We start from the raw sequence: 22313 nt of genomic DNA on the forward strand, positions 1-22313 counted from the left end.
GGTTTTCTCTAGGTTTGTTTGAACTCACTTTTCTTATACTTTACATTTTAAATTAGTTATGGAGGTAAAAGAGAATTTATGAAGAAAAATTTCCTTCCTGATAAGGCGTCCTCTTAATAAAATGTTCTTTAATCAGTGAGTTATTTGATACAATTTTGCTTAAACAATGTAAACTTTTGCTGTGATAAATCAACAACTAAGCGCAATTTTTTAAGATTGCTAATTATAATTAAATAATTTAATTGCAATAAGATATATGGGATAATCTTCTTAATTACAGCTATCCTAATCTATTTATTTATTTAATATAAAATCCATTCATTACATGAGAACAGTTTAATAACAATGCACTACACAACATAGCATAATTTTACATTGTATATTGAAATGAAAACTGTTTAAAAACAAACATACTTTTTAATATAATACATCGTACAAAGTATAAATACACTAAGGACATTAATAAAATAAGTAAGGAACGGAATGCGATGGATTATAATTCAAATTTCTTCGAAGGTGGATCACATCCTTTTATCTGAGCTATCTCCTGAGCTGCTCGAATTCCTATTTTAATTGACAAGTCTATGGATTTTGTGAGTGCATATGTTGAGAGGAATGCACCTGCCAAAGCATCTCCGCATCCAACGCTGTCTACGACCTTCATCCCTTCTGGTACTTCAAAGTACTTCAGAGTACCTGAATCATCATCTACGATGACTGGTTCACTGCTACGCGTAACCACAACGCAATAGGAACGAGATGATGATTTGCGGTACTGTGCAATAATTCTCAATGCTTCTACCACTGGAAATAAAGAAAAAAAAACGGGATATTACACTGAGAAAAACATTGATAAAATTACAGTAATGCATGGTAAGAACATTTCTGGTAAAAAAAAATGTAATTTTGGTTAATAAAATCAAAATATACTGTATTTAAACCAGTCATTTAGTAATTTTACAGTTCATATGTTGTGGTTTACTAGAAATTGTAGTTTTCAATTTTATAGTTCTTATTGCCACACGTTTAGAAAACTATTGTTATCGACGCCAATGATGCTTAATTAATTTTCGCATTAGGCACTAATGGGTAAATGGTAATTGGTGCAGCTTGAATGAGTACCAAATATATTAATATGGGCATTGATGTATTGATTGATTGTATCAATAATGTGGCATCGTTAGTATATATGATATCGATTTGATATCAATTGAACTGCATGAATAGTGAGCAGTTTTCATAAAGATACTATGGAAAGAAGATTTTTATGGTAAATTTTGACTATCATGATTTGACCTCTAACAGCAGCATCATATCAAACGATACTGAATTCAGCCAGTCTTTATTTTGATGGGATGAACAATTAAAGACTGGTTTTGCTTGCACTATTGCACACGGAGAAAAACAATCTGGTAAAATTACCGTAGTAACATTTCTGGTATAAAAGCAACAACATAATTCCTGTTAATAAATATACGGCATTTAAATTATTCATTTGGCAATTTTCCCGTTCATATGATAACGATTCAGCAGAAATTCTGATTTAAAAAATTATAGTTCTTATTATCAAGCATATAGTAAGAAATGCAACACTGAAAAGTTAATTTAACTGAATAATTGGTTTTTATGCTATGCTCGAAGGTATCATGATTAAATTGCCAAATTTTATCTCTAATTATAAAATTATATTTTATTGTTTATTTTAATGAAATTATTACCAAAGCGCTTCTTTAAAAATTAATCAGTTTTTTAGTGTTCCCACTAAGCCAGTAAACACGGTAAACTTTACTTTATTCTGGTACTTTTGATTATATATTTTTTTAGTGCTAATTTAATTTTAATTTTTGTTTTATTAAAATAAAGTGTTTTAAAAATTTATTTGCTATTCCTTAATTTTTTGAGTAATTAAAAAATAATGATTGCTAATTAATAACAAATGCATCAATATATTTTTATTGCATTTCAAGGAATTTACCTGATATTGACTGTTGACCGATCAAGGCTTCTCCAAAGGTTACAATTTCGCTTTCATTACCAAATAGAAAATCTATCCTGGGCATTATTTGCAAGATTTCTTCTTTATATTGTCTGCAGATATATTCGGCTGATAAACTGAAAGCAAAAATCTGAAAAAAAGTATCAGATTTTCCATACTATATTTGAGCAGCAACATTTTTTTTCTATGTTATGTAAGCTGAACATTATTTAAAAAATATTTAAATGAGAAAAAATAAAATCTATGCTTAATGCCGAACATCTTTATTAAATATATATATTTTGTTATTTTATACAGAAGATAGAGAACTTAATCAATTATTTGAAGGTTTTATTTGAACAGTGGGACATCTTTAATTTGGTTCATTTTTATGTACAGTGTGTTAAAATAAATGAATTGTTTTAACAATTTGATTATTTGCACTCTCTATTTGGCAGGAAAAATGGGCTGAAGCTAATTTCAAAATGAAATCAAATTGATTTCTTGGGACATAAAAATGAGGCTGACTCCGTTTTTCTACAAAGTGGACTCGAACTATTTTTCAAATATGGCTTCCATGTTACTTTGTTTTTCATACAATTTGCTTTCATTTTCGTGCAATTTGTTTTTTCATACAATGTTATTTCAAAAATAAAAGTAAATAAATGAATAAGTATATAAATAAATAAATATATAAATAAATAAATATATAAATAAATAAATATATAAATAAATAAATATATAAATAAATAAATATATAAATAAATAAATATATAAATAAATAAATATATAAATAAATAAAATTAAAATGAGTTATAATTCCACTATAAATATTAATACTATTATAAATTATAATTCCACTACAAATTATAATTCCAGTATAAATTATATTTCTATTATAAATTGAAATCCAATATAATATATTAATAGCAGAAAAGTAAATGGTTCAGTTTTGAATTCAATTTTAAAACACGATTTCAAAATAACAAAAATCGTATAGAGTTTCATTATTAAATTTTGATAAATATACGGTGTATGAAAACGACGTAACAAACATTTGGTAAACAAACATTTGGTATGAAAACGATCCAACTACGAAAAAAGGTATCTTGACAGGTATGTTTCAAAAGTACATATATTTTTGAAAAGTACGTATCTTTTTAAGAAAAAATGATATTTAGAAAAGTGCATTTAATAAAAATATGTTAAAATTATACAATTTAAAAATATTAAATGGGACAATACACGGTGCTTCGTAATTACCATTCAAGATATGCACATTTATAAACCTTGTGAGATATTAATTACTAAAAAAGAATGCACATTCTGCGTCACAAATTAACGTATACGACAGGAAAAAAATCTATCGTGATCTAATAATTTACTTGTGAGAAAGAAAGGCTAAAAATAAAAAAAAGGACCTATTTGATTGCAACAGAAGACAGAGAGGAATCAAAATACGATAATTAGAAACACTTTTAAGTCGCGTAAGACAATTAAACTACTTTTGATATTTTTTACTCATTGATAAAATGGGTGTTACTTTGGGTTTGAAGGCGTGCGCACTTTGTTTGGACGTCATCACACTTTTCAACTGTTCTCAAGAGTAATAGCAAATAGTGCGCATGAGTCGTCATTGAATAAGTTGCTATGGCGACTGCTGCTGTTTGTTTATTTTTATTTTCCCTAGCAGACATTTTTAATGTATTTACATAATAATAATTTAAAGTATCTTTTATATTCTTTTTATTATTAACTTATAATTACTGTCTTGACGGTGATTTTAATACAAATAAGAATACTGTCAAAGAAAAGTATTTTGTGACGTCTTGAAACGTGTATATAGGCAGGATTTGAAAACCAATTCGACAAGAGGATAAACATCAATTGAAACAATTTTTGCAACCCATGATTTGAAATGTTGTGGCATTTATCGGAGCCATCTAATCCAGAAAAAAAGCATCTGGCCCATGAGTAACCAGTGATCGTAATAAAGCAATCAAATTTTTTTTATCTTGCTTTCCTCACTAGTAATTCGAAAAACTTAGATAAAATTTTTTCATTTTCAAAAGTCGTTTTTATCAAAATACTAAAACTAGATAAATAAGGGCGGTGAATAATGAACACCCTGGATGTTATATAGTACCTGACTCTCAGAGCATACATTCGCTAATTCATGGACTACATCAGGTGAATGACTGAATAGGTAACCGACAGCAAATACATGACTTGCTTCAGATAACTTGCTTTTAATGTGCTCTAAATGTAAATGTTGAGAGGAAATTTTTGCAGCCGCTGCTTGAGATGTGATCATGGATCGACCTCCTTGTTCTGTGAGCAAACATATACAAGTACCAGTACTTTCACCTGGTATGGCCACATTCAAAGAGGTAATGTTCTCCAATTGTAAAATATTGTTGAGCCAATCTTTGTAAGTATCATTGCCAACACAACCTACAAAACACAGATATTGTTAAATTGCTATTCTTTTAAACCTTATGTAGAGGTTTTTCTCTTTAGTAGTTCTTTTTGATCTGCTAGTTACCTTGACGGACAAACAACTTTTCTTTTTTTAAAAGGTATAATCGTAAAACTTTTAAGGTGAAAAATAGGTTTAAAAAAAACTTCTTCTAATTGATAATTAAAATGAAAGAAATTTACCCAGCTTCGAGCTCTCAAACTGTCAAACAAGACGCTCTTCATCACGATGAAATCACGAGAAAAGTGATGTTTTTATGTGGAATCACGTGATCACGTGGAATTTTTTTTCGTGGTTTCGTCAGAATGAGAAGCGCCGTGTTCGAACTCTCCAACAATGTCGAATTTTCTTCCGCTTTAAATGGGTAGTTGCACTCAAGTAGAAGAAGAAGATCATGTATACCCACACATGTGACCTATGACAGATGTTCATTGGAGCGTAGATGCTGTACTTTAATTTATTTTTGATAAACTTTACGTGATTCGTTTTGATTCTCTCATTCAAAATCGCAGTATGATAGATGGTCTGAGAAAAAATTTATAATGCTTCTTGGAAACATACTCATAATAGACTTACAACAACTGCCTCGTATTTTCATTTACATGTTTTAACTTTAAAGGTAGGATGTAAGATTAAATAATAAGGAAAGCGATCATGCATTCTACCTGAACAGTACGAAACAATGAATTACGTGTTCAAAATTTGCTGAAAAATCCAGCATTTTTGTAAAAAAAAATTGTGGGACAAATGTAAGCTTTTTCACGCTTCCTATGAATGAATTTTACTACACATTCGTACATCTACTCTGCAAGTATGCCGTCCAGACAAAGTATAGATAAATAAATGTATTTCTAGGTGTTTCATAAAATTTACCGGGAGTTGTATGACAATAGAAAACTTAATATAAAAAAGCAGTTAAATGTTATAAGGGAAAACCTTCGCTATGGGATGCTGTTTGAAATACTACTCTACAAAATGGTTAAATATCCATTTAAATTGTTACTTTATCGCATTCAACAAAAATAGTTAAATAACTATAAAAATGATATTAAAACTGTCAAACTTTCTTAAAATTGTTTTTTCCTAATACGGTTAAACAACCAGAATTCTATCCGCGACAACTAGGTGCACCTTATAAAGCCATTTTGTTCCGTGCAGCTGTGTACATATTGTAGCTGAGAGAACTAACGAGTCATCTCATGACTGGCAAAACAGGAGTTCGAATCCCAACGTTGATAGTACAATATTTCCTCCATTCCTTCACTACGTGAAGAGTTTCCAGTATTCTGTATTTTTCAATCGGTGACTCAACGAAGCTATCATTCACGAATGTAAGGCGCAGAACTCACAGAGCTCAAATGTCCTCTTAAGTTTCATTTTTATGGTTTAGAGACTATGTTAGCTGTAAATGACTACAAAACCGTATAGTTTTGTACTCATGGTTTTTTAACCATACCAGTTGTAAATCATAAAGGTAAAATTTTTTATTACCATAAACTTTATGCAGAATAGGATGGAGATCCTGCTGCCGTGATTTCAGAATGAAAATTCCAACAGTGTAAGCTTAAATCTCATGTCAAGAAATAAATAATAAATGAACAATAAACTGGATTAATATCCTTACCAATGAAAGATACATATCCTTTATTGTCGAGAATCCACTTTGCGATTCGTGCTGAGTTCAGAGCGGATCCACCGGCGGACAGGTACGAATCTGGATCTTTGAAAAGTTTGCAAAGCAAATCATTGTGATTTTCAGAAGCCCTAATACAGCCATCAGGTCTTAGGCCATATTGTGTGAGAGTTTCTGCGTCACATTTTGCAGTGATGTCAACCAGAGGACTTCCAACAAATACTAAGCGCACGGCATTCTGAAAGGAAGACTTATTTTGCATGAAAAAATAAATTAAGAGCAATAAGAATTAGCAGTTTCAAACAGCATCCCATAGCGAAGGTTTTCCCTTATAACATTTAACTGCTTTTTTATATTAAGTTTTCTATTGTCATACAACTCCCGGTAAATTTTATGAAACACCTAGAAATACATTTATTTATCTGTACTTTGTCTGGACGTTCGCTAACAACTTAAGAATGGGTGCTCCGGCGGAAAATACCCAGAAAGGCAAAAAATACTATCGATTTTACAGAAGTAAATTTTCCTTAAAGGAAAAAATATATACATTGCTCTTACTACCTTATAGTTTGCAACTGAACAGTGCAACTTTTAACTGAACTTTTAGTGCATCTTGTTTCATTATAAAATAGACAATTTATTAAAGAATAACTAAATTAACAATAAAAAATAAGTAAAAAAATTACAGTGGCATCTATAATGTATATGTTCATGATAGATATCGAAGAAATAGGTTTTCTTTTATGGCCCTTGAAGATATAAAAACAGGACAAAGTAGTTTGATTGTGGTAAATTCTAAATATCACCAGTTGTCTAGAGCCATAACATTATGATAGATGATACAGAATTCAGTTCATCTTTATATTGATTGGATGAACGACTAAGTACATGTTTTGCTTTATCTAATAACGTAAAGTCACTGAGAAGGGCAACAAATAATAACAAATAAAAAAAATTGAATTAGTTTAGCTTCATTATTTGTGTTGTTATTTGTCTTACAGTTTTGTGCTTGATATTTTATTGTTGTTCAGTACTGATTCATTCTCTTTTTACACCTCGTACAAGGATCGGGAATTAAACTTGTTTATAATAAGTATAAAATACGATGCACATACGAGTTACTAAAGTTCTTTTTAAGATACAATTTTAAGTAAGAACACTTAGTTTAGGAGATCTACATGCATCTTAAAATAGAATTATTTGATAAATTAAATATACGTGTTGTACAGAGAGATTAAGTTTTATTCGAGTTCGTCTAAACAGAGAAGCGGATATAAATTAAATATTGAAGAATTTAATACGTTTGACAGGTATTTAACAATTAAAATATAATTATTCTAATTACACACTTAAAACATACTTATATTTTGTAGCGGGGAACTTTTGTTTCTGTAGGTTTGTCCTGTAGGCATTTCTTTTAACGGTAAGAAAAAGAAAAAAAAATACTCACTCTATTCCATAATTGAATGTAAACAATCTACTCACGATATCCAAAGTACGCTAAAATTGGTGAATTTGGTAAACGAAAACATTTTACGAATGGAGTGATCTTAGAGCAAGCATCTTACATTATTGATATTGAGATTAAAGTACATATGGCCGCTTTTAAAGAATATATATAGACGCTCGATTTGGTGTTAACTTAAATTAAAATGTTCCTTCTCACAGTATTTTTGGTTATTTAACATCAAATTTAGAGAGCTATTATGCCACTACTTTTTACAGTATATTAACTACTGCTTAAATTTCGTTACATTTCACTTAAATCACCTTTAAGTTAAAACGAAAAAATATTGAGTTCGTCATGGTTATTAAATATGGAATAGCTTGAGTTACTACAATATCTTAAATTGTTGATATTGAGATTAAAGTATATGTGGCCGCTTTTTAAGTATATATGGACGCTTTTGAAGTATATATAGAGGCTCAATTTGGCGTTAATTTAAAATAAAATGTTCCTTCACACAGTACTTTGGGTTATTTAACATCAAACTGAGTAAGCTACTATACCACTATTTTTACAGTACATAAACTACTGCGTAAATTTCGTTACATTTTACTTAAATCACCTTTAAATTATAACGAAAAAATAATGCGTTTGTTATGGTTATTAACATAAAAAAATCAACGAATGCTATTAAATTTTTTTTACAAAATTCCTGCTTTAAATAAAGTGTTTCACAATTTAAATTAATCATGTAATAATGATTTTTTAATTAGTTAATATGAATGTAGTTAATTAACTACCCTGTAAATTTCATTACATTTTTTTATCAATTCGTCTTCTAACTATCATACACAAGTTGTGTCTGCGTTATAATTAAACACGTAAAAAAATAAACGAATGATTTTATTACGTTTATTAAATTCCTGCCATAAACAATGTGTTTTAAAATGTAAAATGAAAATGTAATAATGTTTACATTTCCGTTAAATTAAAATTTTTTTATTTATTCATGCAAGAAAAGCTAAAAGATAATGAGCTTAAAATGAAGTTTAGTTATAATATATTGATCTGAAGATCATTTTGTTAAATCAATTCGCGATCGCAACGAACTATAGGGGGCGTTGTTGTATGAGACTAATACTTGCGATTTCTATATGAACAGTCATTCAGTTACGCTAGAGACGTCGTTAATGTAGCACGTAGTATTACAACGTTCCTTCTTTATTGTGGCTAATTAAATTTAAAAAAGAAAAATGCTTGATATTCTTTCTTATGCAAACGAAAACAAAATGATATCTCTTTTTATTAGAGAAGGAATATCCAAAACACATCGGAAAAATATTTGTACATTAACAGAAAAAAAAATGTATATTCTTATAACAGTTAAAACCTAATGCCCGAGAAATAGTACTACTAAATTTAATGATATAACATGAAAGGCCATTTAAACTTCACATTCTATAGTTTTAAGAATCATATTACTTCAAAAATTAAAATGAACAAAAAGTATACATAAGCCTCATAATTTTATGAAATTTAATTTTGTAAACAAAGTTTTTTGACAACAATTTTTATCAAAAAATTTCAAGTTTTAATAAAAATCATTATTTAGAAACTAAGAAACGTAAAATAAAGAATGCTGACGAAACAAAAACAAAAAAAAACAATTCTTTTTTGTCGCCATTTTTAGTGCTACGAAAATTCGTCTTTGGGATTTGCCAAAAACAAAACAAGATGCAATTGTATTTTTTCAGGAGGGAAATATTTTACCGAAAAAACGAAAATGTATCAATTCCCACAACATGAAACTTTATCTTGGTAAACGTACGTTTTGGAAATGTTATTTCATTTGGAATCTTATTTATCAGAGTTCATATGGCGATATGATTGTTTTGAATCTATGCTAAACTCTATATCGGCTCATTTTCCACCGAAATCCGATTGACTATTTTGATTTTAAATAAAGTGTTTTATTTTATGAATTGTCGTAAAAATTTTAAGTGTAGATTGGCGGCACTTAAAAACCGCCAAATCTGTAGCGGCGGTGGCGTTAATACGTAAGTACCGAATTTTTATTCCATACTTTTCTGAATCATATTACTTCAAACATTGGAATATACAAGAAGTATACATAAACACATAATGTTATACCATTTAGTTTTTCAAAAAAAGTATTTTGAGAACAATTTTTATCAAAAAATTACAAACTAAAAAACGGAAAATAAAGAATTCTTAGGATAAAAAAACGATTTTAAGAATTCTTTACATTGAAATAAAAACTTTCATATTGTTTCTTTTTTTATTATTCTTATAGTTCTTAATCAGACGTAAAAAGCCATTCTGTAGAGAACCATCATCAAATGAAAAAAAAAAATATTTACAAGCAAATTTTTTATTGTAAAAATCATTGCACTTACCTGATTTATAATTCCCGGAGAATTCCAAAATGATAAGTTCCTTGTTTGAAAACTTTACTCTCAAATAATAGATACATAGTTTATCCCTTCATTACTTTTAGATAACATACTACACAGCAAAATTTTATAATTGATATGAATTTGAATATGTAGCTTAAAAAAAGAATAGCTGAATTCTAGTTGAACTTATTCTTTCAAAACTAAGAAATACTTACCAAGAAAACGATTAAAATTAATTAAGAATCAGCACAAATGGCACTATTTCAAGTAACTTGGATAATTTTTTATTGTTGTTTTCCGAATTATATGGATACAGAAATATATACTATTCTATAACGAAGAAGAATATGCTATAACTATTACAATTCTGTATGTTCTGAATTCATATTTATTCACTGAAATGACGAAAGCAATGTTGACTTCACTTTAATTCGTAATGAATTGAAGACAGAAGAAATGCATTTTACCTTAATACACACATCTGTAACAGTATCCGAAATCAGAAGTTATCAGTTGCAAGTTTGTTGATAATAGAAATTAAAAATTATTGAGGAATTTTTCTTCAAATGTTTGGCGTGTTCTGTTCCTGAAAGATTTACTAATATTCTGGAGATTTTTTTCAAGTTCTTCGGCCTTTTTCTTAGGGAAATTTTGTTTTTTATTTGCTGCTAAAAATGGGGTCTGATTCAGTCAATGATTTTGATGGAACTAAATGAAAACGTGATAAATTAATGTCTGATATTTACAGGCTCCCGCTAGACGGCGTACTCGAGCGTTGCGATCGCGAATAGTGAATTTTTAATAGAATCGCGTGTTTTAAAATTAAATGAGTATGCGGGCTTCAAAAGCAAAAAAAATATATCCTTTGAAATTATTACATCCATTATTATCCATTATTACAAAAATATACTGTAGGTGTAAGATTTGGCATTAATTTTAAAAAAAATGGATATTGATAAAATTTAATGTTAGAATTAAAATGTAAATGAATTAAATTGGTAAAACTTACCGATTCTGATGCCATAATAAATAAAGATAGAAACGAACTCTTTATGAAAACACAAATGAAACTTAAAGCCGTATTCTTTTAAATGAAGACCAGTGTTTGCAGGATCGAGTAAGTTGTAAAATGTTTGTAGTTGTAAAATGTTTGTCTTTGTAGTTGTAAAATGTTATCTACCTCACGCTTTTATTTTAATTTTTATTTTATGACCGTCGAACAAATGTTTGTGTTGATCCTCTTTCATCCGATACACTAACTTCACAATACTTGGCGTTCCCCAAAAGAGGCCAGTGAATCTTTTACTTAGCTAAGGCGGTTCGCAAATTCTTTCAGGTTTAAGAAAGGGTTTGTAAGCAGAAAACGGTTGAAAACCACTGGCTTATCACATTGATGTATGCGGTGGGTTGTGATTTATACACATAAGGACGGTAAATAAAACGTTACCATTTACTTTATTTTGCGCAAGATTTGTTCGTTATTTTACTATAGCCTTCTGAAACACTGTAAGAAATTATAATTTACCCTGTATAATTGGGTTAGTTTAATTGGATATCTGCAAGCGTCTGAATGCGTGGGTAAATTGTGGGACTTGTTTATGCCACGATTCAACAGGCAATAAGGTTCGACCCCCACTCGTGACATCGCTTGCAGGTATCCAATTAAATTGGTTCAGAGGGATAATAAGCCAAGCCTAATAGCTGTGACGTTTACACGCCGTACACTGTCACGGAGTCTTCTCGAGTAGCAGTGCGTTCATATTCTTTCATTTTAAAATGATTGTTATGCATACTGTATTTTCCTTCTAATTTGGGTGAAGTGCTATTCGATGGAGTATCAATAAAGACACAAGGAGTTATGCAATAATTTTTATAATAAAAGTTGCATATTTGGTTACATAATTTTGCATCGGTTGAAAGATACACGAAAGGTTTTTTTGTTATTGCACGATTCTCAAAACTCAGACATTCTTCTCGGAACACGAAGGAATATCTTCTTGCTCTTTTTCCTCTTCCTGACACAGAGGACGAGGAGGGAGACAATCCTACGTAGTAGGTCCATAATGGAGATGAGCGAGACTCCTATCCAGATACCCAGGTATCCACCGACGTTGCTGTAGAAATCAGACAGCTGAAAGACAATTAGACACACAGTTGTAATAGAGGCTATCTTTTTTACTTCAGATGTGGCAGTTAAAAGAATAAGAAGAATATTTTTCTGATGGAATAAAAAATAATATACAGGGATCACATAAATAATTTTCATCATTTAAAATATTAATTGGTTATTATTTAAAATATCAATTGTTTAAAGACTAGTTATTGTTCAGTAGGTTGAATATACTGGTTTTTCAAATATTTGCAAGATAACATCAATGATGTTTTGCGACTTTATTCAATCATTTCATATTCTTTAATCATTTTTTGTTAGTTAGTTCAAATGAATTAGAGAGGCCGACTCGTCCGCCATTTCGGAGCAAAAACTATCACCAATGAGGAAGAGCTACAAGATTTGGCAACTTTACAGACGACGCCTAACCTCAACTAGGATAATACGTAAGGAAAACGGTGTTTTCGTACATCGATTTACTTGGTTTTTCCGAATTTTTTTTTAATACTTAAACAAATTCATTAAAATTCTTATTATTATTGTGATTTAAAATAAAAATATTATTCATTACTATATAGAAAGAGTTTATACCCATTTCTGTTTCTTTAATAATTATAAAATAAAAATGTAAACTATCAAATGGAGAAGAATCAGCAAATTTAAAATTGCTTTAGATTTAAACTCATCTACAATTGATCCTGATTTTGGATAACTTATACATTTCAGTAATTTTGGAGGATTTGGAATAGTATCCGTCTTTAATTTTATTGCCATCTTTCCTGTTTACTTTGAGTTGAGATTGTACAAAATGAACCAGCAAGAAAGTTTGAAATGCTGTTTTATATTTTCATATTTAAATTAAATCACCTTATAAGATTCAGAGTTAAAATTTTGTAAACATACTCCCTTTAACTTTTCTGCAACATAAACTAATTATTTCAGCAATTTATCACAAGAATTTTAAAGAAAAAAATAAACCCATTTATATATTCAAAAACGTAAGAACAGTTTTTCAAAATTAAATTTGATTGCAATCAGCGTTTTTATTATGAGACAGCAATTTTTAAAGAGCGTTTCTAATTAACTTATTCTTTTATCGCCACTTTTTTCTAAAATTACGGCAATGTGCAAAAGTTGAATTGAGATTTTCAGAGTTAAAATTTACATTTAAAAACTAAAAATGATTTTTGTCTTGGCTTCTATTTGGTTTTTTATTTTTAAAAAAAACTTATTTTGATCATTTATTTATGGCTCTGAAATTAAGAGGCTTTCTATTCTCTTAATTTCCTATGTATTATGATGCCTATGTATTAAGTCTTTCGTTTTTATGGGGTATTTTATTATAGCGCGTCATTATTAAAAGCGTTTCTGATAGACTATATTTCTTTTAACGTTTTATGATTACTTTTTTAAATGCTATTTTTTAGCATAGAAATTAGAGTTAATAGGTATTTTAAGAGGTAAAAGGTTATTTTTTTCCACTTCTTGCTTTTAAGCAGATTGTATAAATAAAATGCACCAGATATCTATAAAAATTTATTGGAAATGTAATGAAATGTTGAAAATTGTTTTGTTGTGAAAATAATTTTGTTACAAAAAAATTCCACCACTTAGATGACAAAAGTCATTTTTCTGCAGCTTAGCCTTCTACTCTAATTTGAATCCTGTTTAGTTTCAAAGAAGAATGCCATCCATCGAATTTATAGATAGCAACAACTGCGCTTTCAGATGGTTGTATGAATTTTATAAACATTTGATTGATAAGCTCTTCTTAAAGGTATTACCAAGTGATGGTTCCTATTTATGATATTTCTAAAATTCTACTTGCTTTTTAATACAGATTGTTGACAAATACCCATGCTAATTGCAAAGATAAGATCAATAATTTATAGGTCGAATAGTTATAAACTTCTTTAATTTTACTAGAATTTTGCACGAGCACACAAAGCTCATATCTTAGAGAAAATTACACAAACCTTCATTTTAGGTTCATAGGAGATGCTGGTCAGTCGAAATTTCTTGAAAGATATTGTCAGTTTTATGTTACCGAACCTGAAAAAAATGAAGAGGGAATTATTACTTGGAAACACAACCGGATATTCAATTTGGAAAATACCTGAGAATATATATATACATCGAAGAGTCATTACATTATGACCGCCCTGCTAATAACATGTGGGACCACCTTTAGCCCTCAAAACTGCTAGCACCCGCATTGATGCCACAAGGTGCTGATAGGTATCTGGTACCAAGGGCTCACCAACTGGCTCTGAAATTCCCTCACATTGCGAGGGGGTAGCATGGCAGCACGAATTTGGTTTTCCAAGTAGGACTACAAATGCTCTATTGGATTAAGGTCAGGTGAATTTAGAGGCCAAGACGTGACTTGAAAGTCGCTGGAATGTTCCTCGAACCAATCCATGACGATTCGACCCTTATGACATGGTGCATTATCCTGTTGGTAAACACCATCCCCCGCAGGAAAAACTGTTGCCATGAATGGGTGAACCTGGTCTACAAATATGTTCAAGTAGTTTACAGACGTCAGGGATTGTTCTATGAGTATTATGGGTCCTAATGTGCCCCATGAAAACATTGCCCACACCATACTACTGGAGGGTGGTCATAATGTAATGGCGCTTCGGTGTATATATTAACCAGGTAGTAAAACGATAATATTTAACCTCAGAAAGAAGCAATATAATACATCCGTGCTAGAAAACGATAGAGTACAGAATCCTTTTTTCTAGTATTGTTACTAATAATGAGATTAAATAGTATTGGATCGAACTTAAAAAAATTATATATTTCCTTACTTTTAGTAAAGTGCTACTTTTTTGTGAAAGGGTACTCTTTTATTATTACAAAAAGTGGCGCTTTAACAATAATTTTATTTTAATCTTTAATAAATAAAACTACAGTTTTATTTTGTGGAAATAAATAATTATATAAAGTTATATTTTAAGACGGTAACAAATTTTCCTTTTTTAAAGTTAAAATTTCAACAAAATATAAATGAAATATAACTTTTAAACAATATAGTGTGGTTTTTATTATACAACTTCATAATGTATGATAAGTGTGAAATTACAAATGACTAGAGAGTATAAAATATGTTTCATAAACTAATTCCAATTCAATTGAAATTTTGATAAAACTGGCTCATTTCTGAAAAAAATTGGGAATACATTTACATTAAAAAATAAACACTTGAAAATGATTAATGATATAAAATTTATCAGAAAACTCTTTGTCTAGAGAAAAAGAAATGATCAAAAGTTAGATTCTCAAGTTTAATTTCTATGTTAAATCTGAAATTTTCATTCATAGAAAGCAGCTGGACACGAAATACAATTTGGAGTTAAAGAGGGAGAAAAATGGATGGTAGCAGAATTAATTTAATTTTATTTAGTATTTCTGCATTGTTAACAAAGTAAATTATGCGTGGAATAACAGTATTAAACTGTTGTTCTATGTTTTACTACTTCAGAACAGTAAGGAAAATAAAGTAAAATAAAGTATCACCAAATTTTTTTGCTTTCGTCCAAATCTTCCACTTGCTTATTCCAAAAACAAAAAACGACACAAAATAATATCAGAAAATATAAAATCTAATGTTATATAATTCAGAGAAAACAGCTACCTCATGTATAGAGAAGAAGAAAAAATAAAAATTAGTAAAAATTTACAGTGAAAATATAATCTCATCATTAACTCTTACTATTATATCCGCAAAAATACTTGGTTGGTTGGTTCTAATGCCACTTGCCACACTCACAAGCCTTCTTGGTGAAACCGAGCAAATTTAAGGCAAAGAGTGCGATTCTTGTTTTTCAGTGGTGCCATCTATGGGCCAAGAATTTGACTTCGCCACACCATGCGTCACACCTGTTTATAAGGCGGACTCATTCATACATCCATTCATTCATCCATAGATCGTAATTTTGACCTGAATCAGAGAACGATCGATCTCCAATCTAGGCAAAAATAGTGATTTCTATTATTGCATTAATGTAGCCAATACAATAGTTTGAGGTGCACCGAAAAAGCAAATTTTTCTTTTTTTAAATTTTCAAATATCAGTATGTTTTTTAATCTTTAATTAAATGGGTCATTCTCACAAAAACAGTCATTTTCATGTCCCCAGTATATTTTATGTTTGTTTTACAGCTTACGAAGAAAAAAAATTCAGGGAAAGTGTCCTTCAGGATGCAAGCTAACAAAAGAATAAAAATAAAATTATCAATTTTTATTTTTTATTTATTTTAGGTAATTAAAATATACCAATATGTCATTCCCTCACTTGTCCCCACTGCTGATTTAAAAAAAGAAAAAAATTGTTTCTGAAATACAATTTTTTTTTTTTTACAAATTCGTGTTTTTTTATTTCAGAATACTGAAATATAGAATTCAGAAAATCAATTTTAAATTGAATTTCTGATGAAAATATTAACACAGCACTATTTTAAACTTTGTCCCCAGTGTTTCGCGTCATTCCCTCACAACAATGTTCTTATCACCTGCAATCTTCTTAGAATAAAAATATTTTAATAAAAACTTCAGAAGTTAACAACTGGCATCATAGAACAAAAGTGCAGTATGTTTCCATCTTCAACTTAAAGAAGCTTTGCTGTGGAATAAATTTGAATGAATCAAACCAGGTAAAATTTTTTACATTTGTCATTCCCTCATGTCATTTTTTAGAGTAAAATAAAATACAACTTCATCGAGAAAGTGGATAATTATATGTTGCTTTCTTGTATGAATATAATTGTATGTGATTGACTTCAGAAATTCATTAGGCCTAACTGTTATTTTGAAATTTTATTGAATTCGTCATTCCCTCACTTGTGTATAAAGTGAGGGAATGACGCTGAAGTGAGGGAATGATTCAAGAAGAGTATATTATTAAATTTTTTTTTGTTCAATCGTGCCAGCCAATTTTATTTCCCAAACCTGTAAAAACTATTAAATATATAAGACTAAATTATAATAAATATTAGATATACTTAGTATGTTATCATTTTCAAATTTTAGGTAGATGTAACTTAGATAAAAACATGTATTAAAATAAAATATCATTCCCTCACTATTAGTGCCATTCCCTCACTTTTTAAATAGGGAAAATAATTAATCTGCGTATTAATTAATTTGAAAAATAAATTAAAAAACTAATAAATTAATTTATTAAATTAATTAATTAATTTATTAAATTAATTAATTAATTATTAATTATTATAAATTAATTAATTAATTATTAATTATTATAAATTAATTAATTTAAATATTAAGAATAATTTATAGGATATATACTCTCTTTATAATGCCATTACATATTTCTATTAATATAAAAAGTTTCAGAGCTTTTTATTCACTTTACTTTTTTGGGATTTTATGAACTGAAAAATGACAGTTTTCGTGAGAATGACCCAAATAGATGGAATACTACAAGCATCTAATTTTCTTTACTTCTCGCTAACTTATTTTTATACCATAATGAAAACAATTATGCTCTTAATATTAAATTTGTTTTTAAATTTATTAATGATTTAGTTATCTTTAATTTTTTTAAATAACATAGCCGAGTTATTAATCACACTTTGTAATTATGACGATAATATTAAATTTAATTTTTTGGATTTAAATATTAAAACAAAATATCTGAATTGTTGACTAATACAAAACTGATACAACAAAAAATATGATTTTGAATTTAATATAAACTAATTACATGGAATTCTAATGCTAAGTTAATTACATGGAATTCTAATGTTATTCTAGTGTTATTTAAAAACTATTTTTAATCTAGTAAATAGCATTAAAAGAATTTGAAGTATTATTTATTTATTCAAAAAATTAAGCACTTATTTGGAAATTCTTGGCCATAGATGGCGCCACTGGAAAACAAGAATAATCACATCCCTCTGCCTTAAGGCCTGTTTACACGGTCCAATTTCTTGAATCCGAGAAATTGGACGGATTTCTCTGTCCAAGAAATTGGATGATTCGTTGACACTATCCAAGTTCTTGAATGTCGCTGATTCGTTGAAAGAAAAACTTGCGCATGCGCATTGCTCATATTCAGCATTATAAAATAATACTTACATAAGTTTAAAATTACTAAATAAATTCAAATAAAATCATAATAACACAAATAAACCGCAACAGATCAATTTATTTGTGCTAAAATATATGAAAACAGACAAGAAGATGACATAATTTGCTGCCTCATTGTTGACGTCACAAAACCTAAGACGCTGATTGGTTAAGGGAGAAAAAACTTGGATGGAAAGTAGAACATGCTCTACTATCGTCCAAGAAGTTGGACCAAGTTCTTGGATGTTTGTTTACACGATCAAAGCTCAAAGCAAAACAAGTTTCCATCAATATCAATCAATCTCTGTCCAAGAAATTGGATCGTCTAAACAGGCCTTTAACAGGCATACGCCAACACAAACAAATATTTCAATAAAAACAACGGATATCTAACAAATGTAATTGAATTCTATTCAAAAACATTTAGTTAACTGTGTATTAAAATAATAAAAGAATATATTCACACAAAAACCTTTTAACTATGTCGATTGATATTTTTGCTGTGCGCGAAACAAATGTGGGCAAATCCGTGATGATCAGTGGGCAAATCCATTGTTTGAAAAACAGATCATTATGAGAAATCTCTGCAGGTGTTGGATTGAATAATCAGAAAGAATTTGTTTTAAGCGAAGTAATGCTTTCAAAAAAGTAAATTTTAAAATCTAATTAATTCTAAAATTTTTTTATAAAAGTTTTTTAAGCGAAATAACTGGAACACCAGCTACAGGAAGCCTCTTTGAAAAAAAAACCCTGTTTTGAGAGAATAAAATTTTTTCTGTCCCTAGTCATTTTACCCCCTGGCCTCAACTACCATCCATTTACAAATTTGTTTAAATATTACTTTCTGAAACAAATTAAGAAAATGAAAGCAATTACTTTAGGAAAGTTTATAAGCGCCGTTTTATAAGAATAAGAAAATGTTTAATAACTTACGTCAGCCAATTATATTTCAAACGAGTAGATAGCCTTGACATATTCACATTGGCCTGGAAAAAAAAATGGAAAAAACATAACTTTTAAAACTGAAGCTAAAATTTAAACTTATTTAACAATAACGTCCTCAAACACTCATTTTTATATCATGCTTATCCGAGAATTTTTTTGCAGTAATGGTCAGCATTGCAGTTGTTAGCTTTTACATTCTTTTATTTCCACAGACATACACAGACGAACGATAAACAAAAGCAATAATAACAAGAAAAAGTAGTTTGGTTGCCTAGCAACCAGCTAGAGTCGCAGTTATTATATTGCAGACGATTTAAAACAATTATTCAAACTAACTGTTTATTTGATGTCGGAACATCCTCCCCACCCTGGTCAACCTCAAGAGTGATGACCAATTGTATAGGTCGAGTTATAGCCTTTCCATCTACTCTTAAGATGCATGCTCGAATTTCCCCATCACGTCCCTTAATTACATTGGTAATTCGGGCTTTCTTCCACATGTGTCTGGGTCTGACATCTTCTTGTAGTAGCACAAGATCTCCTGCATGTATGTTGAAGGATTTATGAATATTACGAACTTGGTGATAAGAGCGAAGTTGCAGCAGATATTCTTTGGAACATCTTTTCCAAAATACATCCAACACATCTTGTTGTTGTTTGTAGAGTTTCGTAAGTCTTGGATTGTTATTCAGATTTGTGGGTATCTATGTTAACTTTCTACCCGTTAGGAAATATGCCGGTGTTAAAGCTTCTGTATTGTTTTCATCTCCCTCTTCATATACAATGGGTCTGCTGTTAAGGGCGGCTTCTATCCCTACTAGTACAGTTGATAGATTTTCTTTATCCAATAGTGCCCGACCAAGAGATTTACGAAGACAATTTCTCGCTAATCCGATTAGGCGCTCCCACCGTCCTCCCCACCAAGCCGCTCTGGGTACGATGAACTTCCAAATTATGCCATTATAAGCTTAAAACTGTTGTACTTTAGTAGATGTAGGAGTGTTTCATAGAAGTATTAGCTCCTTATTTGCAGCGTGGAACGTGGCAGCATTGTCACTATAGATGGTATGTGGTAGTTCTCTACGACCCACAAATATCTGCAATGCTAACAGAAACTTGTTTGTCGAAAGATCTGACACAAGTTCGAGATGTATGGCTCTGGTTGTTGCACAGGTAAACAGTACAATGTAAGCTGTATCTGAAGAATTCAAAGTGCGAACATGTACAGTGCCGGCAAGATCTACTCCTGTAGTGAAAAATGGTGTAACTGGATTAATTCTATCAGCTGGTAGAGGAGCTTCAATTTGAGTGCAGCGACATCTTTCATGGTAAGCTCGTGACATCTCGCATGCTCGTGACATCTTGCATGGTAAGCATTTGTAAATCACATGTTTGATGGCTTGACGTCCTCGTAGAATCCAAACATTTGAATGCAGTTCTGAAAGCACTATTCTGACACCTAGATGATGCATTTTGATATGTGTTTGACGTATCAGCAGACTTGTGAAATGATGAGATTGACTCGGTCTTGATGACCAGCAAAATTGGATGTTTTGGGGACTCTGATAAACTCGAAAACTGTAATCTACCATCAATACGTATAAATTTATTTTCAAATAGTGGGTTGAATTTTGTAATCTTTGAATTTATTAGCAATGACTTGGATGTTGACAAAGCTTCGCATTCTAGCGGAAATAACTCTTTCCGAACCATTTGTATCCAGTAATTTCTAGCATCATATATTTCTGCAGTGTCAAGTTCTCCGACTTTCTTGCCTTGAGATCTACAGTTCGAGATAAAGTGTAGAATCCATGCAGTTACACGTAGCAGTCTGAACTAGGAACTGTAGTCTTTTCCGTTGATGATGGGTTTAAAAGTAGTAACATGAAATGTTTGAATTATTAATTTAATGTTCTTTATTTTTCTTTCCCTCCAAATTATGAGAGTAATCTTTTTTAGAATCTGGCCAGCTTTCTGTGGGTTCAGTCAGCTAAGTGGGTCCGTTCCACCAGATGTTGAGATCTTTCAGTGTAGATGGTTGTACGCCACTTGAAAAATTGTCCGCTGGATTGTCTTGTCCCGGGCAATGCCTCCACTGTGAGGGGTCAGTGTATGAAATGATTTCTGTTACCCTGTTGCACACAAATGTTTTCCATCTGTTAGGATTACCCCGAATCCAACCAAGGGTGACTTCAGAGTTCAATTCAGTTTCATTGTAAAAATATTTCAGCAATCTGGTACCAATCACAGGAACTAATAACTCTAAGCGTGGAAGACTAACTCTCTTTATTGGTGTAAGTCTATTGCGGCTGCATACTAAATGGATATTTGATTGATTATTATGAGAGGCAACTACGTACAAAACCGTGCCATAAGCTCGCTCAGATGCATCGCAGAGCATATGAATGTTAAAGGAATCAAGCGATGAAATTCCTATGTAACGAGGAATTTCTTTAGAGCAGATGGCATCGAGCTGGGTTGTAACTGTATGCCACATAGTAGCCAAGTTTGTCGGCAAGATTTCATCCCAATTGATTCCAAGAATCCAAGTATCTTGAAAGAGTATCTTTACAATTATCGTAAATTGTGTAAACAGCCCTAAGGGATCGTATAAACTTGCAACACAGCGGAGTAACCACCTCTTAGTAAGTGGCTTATCTAGAGAAGCACAGAGTGAAGTCTTGAAAGCGTTGCTCAAGGTATTAGTCTTCTATTCTATTCTAGCAAGTGTTGAAGCTTTATAGAGTTAGTAGCCCATTTTTCCATCGATAGTTTTATGAGTGACATCAAACCTTTGATTTCCTTTTGTAATACCATTATTTGTGATTCAGGTTCTAGACTAACCACAAAATCATCCATATATAGGTGTTTATCTAAGAGTACTGCAGGAGTAGGGAAGTTATTTATATGATTAGAGGCCAGTTATCGTGTGGTGGCACACAACAGAAAAGGGCTGCAAGGTAGTCCGAATGGTAAGCGAGTGAATCTGTATGTAGTTACTTCATCCGTAAATGTAGCTGTTTTTAAAGAGCCTTTCGTTTGTTTGTACCAGAAGAATCTCGCTGCATCTCTGTCCTTTGGATGCAAAACCAACAGTAGGAAAGCTTGTTTGCCATCACAGGTTAGGGCAAATTTATGCAGTCGAAATCGTAGAAGACAACCAACAGTCTCAGGTAGTAGATTGGGATCAACTTCTGAAGAGTCGTTTAAT

General features: G+C 30.5%; 4 protein-coding genes across 4 annotated transcripts; all 4 read right to left on the bottom strand.

Annotated features, from left to right (window-relative positions):
- Nucleotides 1-277: 277 nt before the first annotated feature.
- LOC107452798 (uncharacterized) lies at nucleotides 278-11364 on the bottom strand. Its single transcript, XM_087166609.1, has 5 exons — nucleotides 10961-11364; nucleotides 6079-6325; nucleotides 4122-4429; nucleotides 1976-2126; nucleotides 278-804 (listed from the first exon to the last, which is right to left on the bottom strand). The coding sequence occupies exons 1-5, from the start codon at nucleotides 10973-10975 to the stop codon at nucleotides 494-496; spliced, it is 1032 nt and encodes a 343-aa protein (XP_087022735.1). The 5' UTR covers nucleotides 10976-11364; the 3' UTR covers nucleotides 278-493.
- A 443-nt stretch (nucleotides 11365-11807) lies between these two features.
- On the bottom strand, nucleotides 11808-19411 carry LOC107452799 (uncharacterized). The gene is made up of 3 exons (XM_021147755.4): nucleotides 19091-19411; nucleotides 14038-14113; nucleotides 11808-12082 (listed from the first exon to the last, which is right to left on the bottom strand). The coding sequence occupies exons 1-3, from the start codon at nucleotides 19129-19131 to the stop codon at nucleotides 11906-11908; spliced, it is 294 nt and encodes a 97-aa protein (XP_021003414.2). The 5' UTR covers nucleotides 19132-19411; the 3' UTR covers nucleotides 11808-11905.
- Nucleotides 19412-20106: 695 nt separating this feature from the next.
- Nucleotides 20107-20574, bottom strand: LOC139425286 (uncharacterized). Its single transcript, XM_071179259.2, has one exon. It carries the CDS (start codon nucleotides 20572-20574, stop codon nucleotides 20107-20109), a length of 468 nt encoding a protein of 155 aa, XP_071035360.2.
- Nucleotides 20575-21092: 518 nt separating this feature from the next.
- Nucleotides 21093-21599, bottom strand: LOC139425285 (uncharacterized). Its single transcript, XM_071179258.2, has one exon. The coding sequence runs from the start codon at nucleotides 21597-21599 to the stop codon at nucleotides 21093-21095; it is 507 nt and encodes a 168-aa protein (XP_071035359.2).
- Nucleotides 21600-22313: the final 714 nt, after the last annotated feature.

This window comes from Parasteatoda tepidariorum, chromosome 6 (genome assembly GCF_982258835.1).
Source record: "Parasteatoda tepidariorum strain Cologne lab strain chromosome 6, Ptep-v5.0, whole genome shotgun sequence".
Classification (NCBI taxonomy): Eukaryota; Metazoa; Arthropoda; class Arachnida; order Araneae; family Theridiidae; genus Parasteatoda; species Parasteatoda tepidariorum.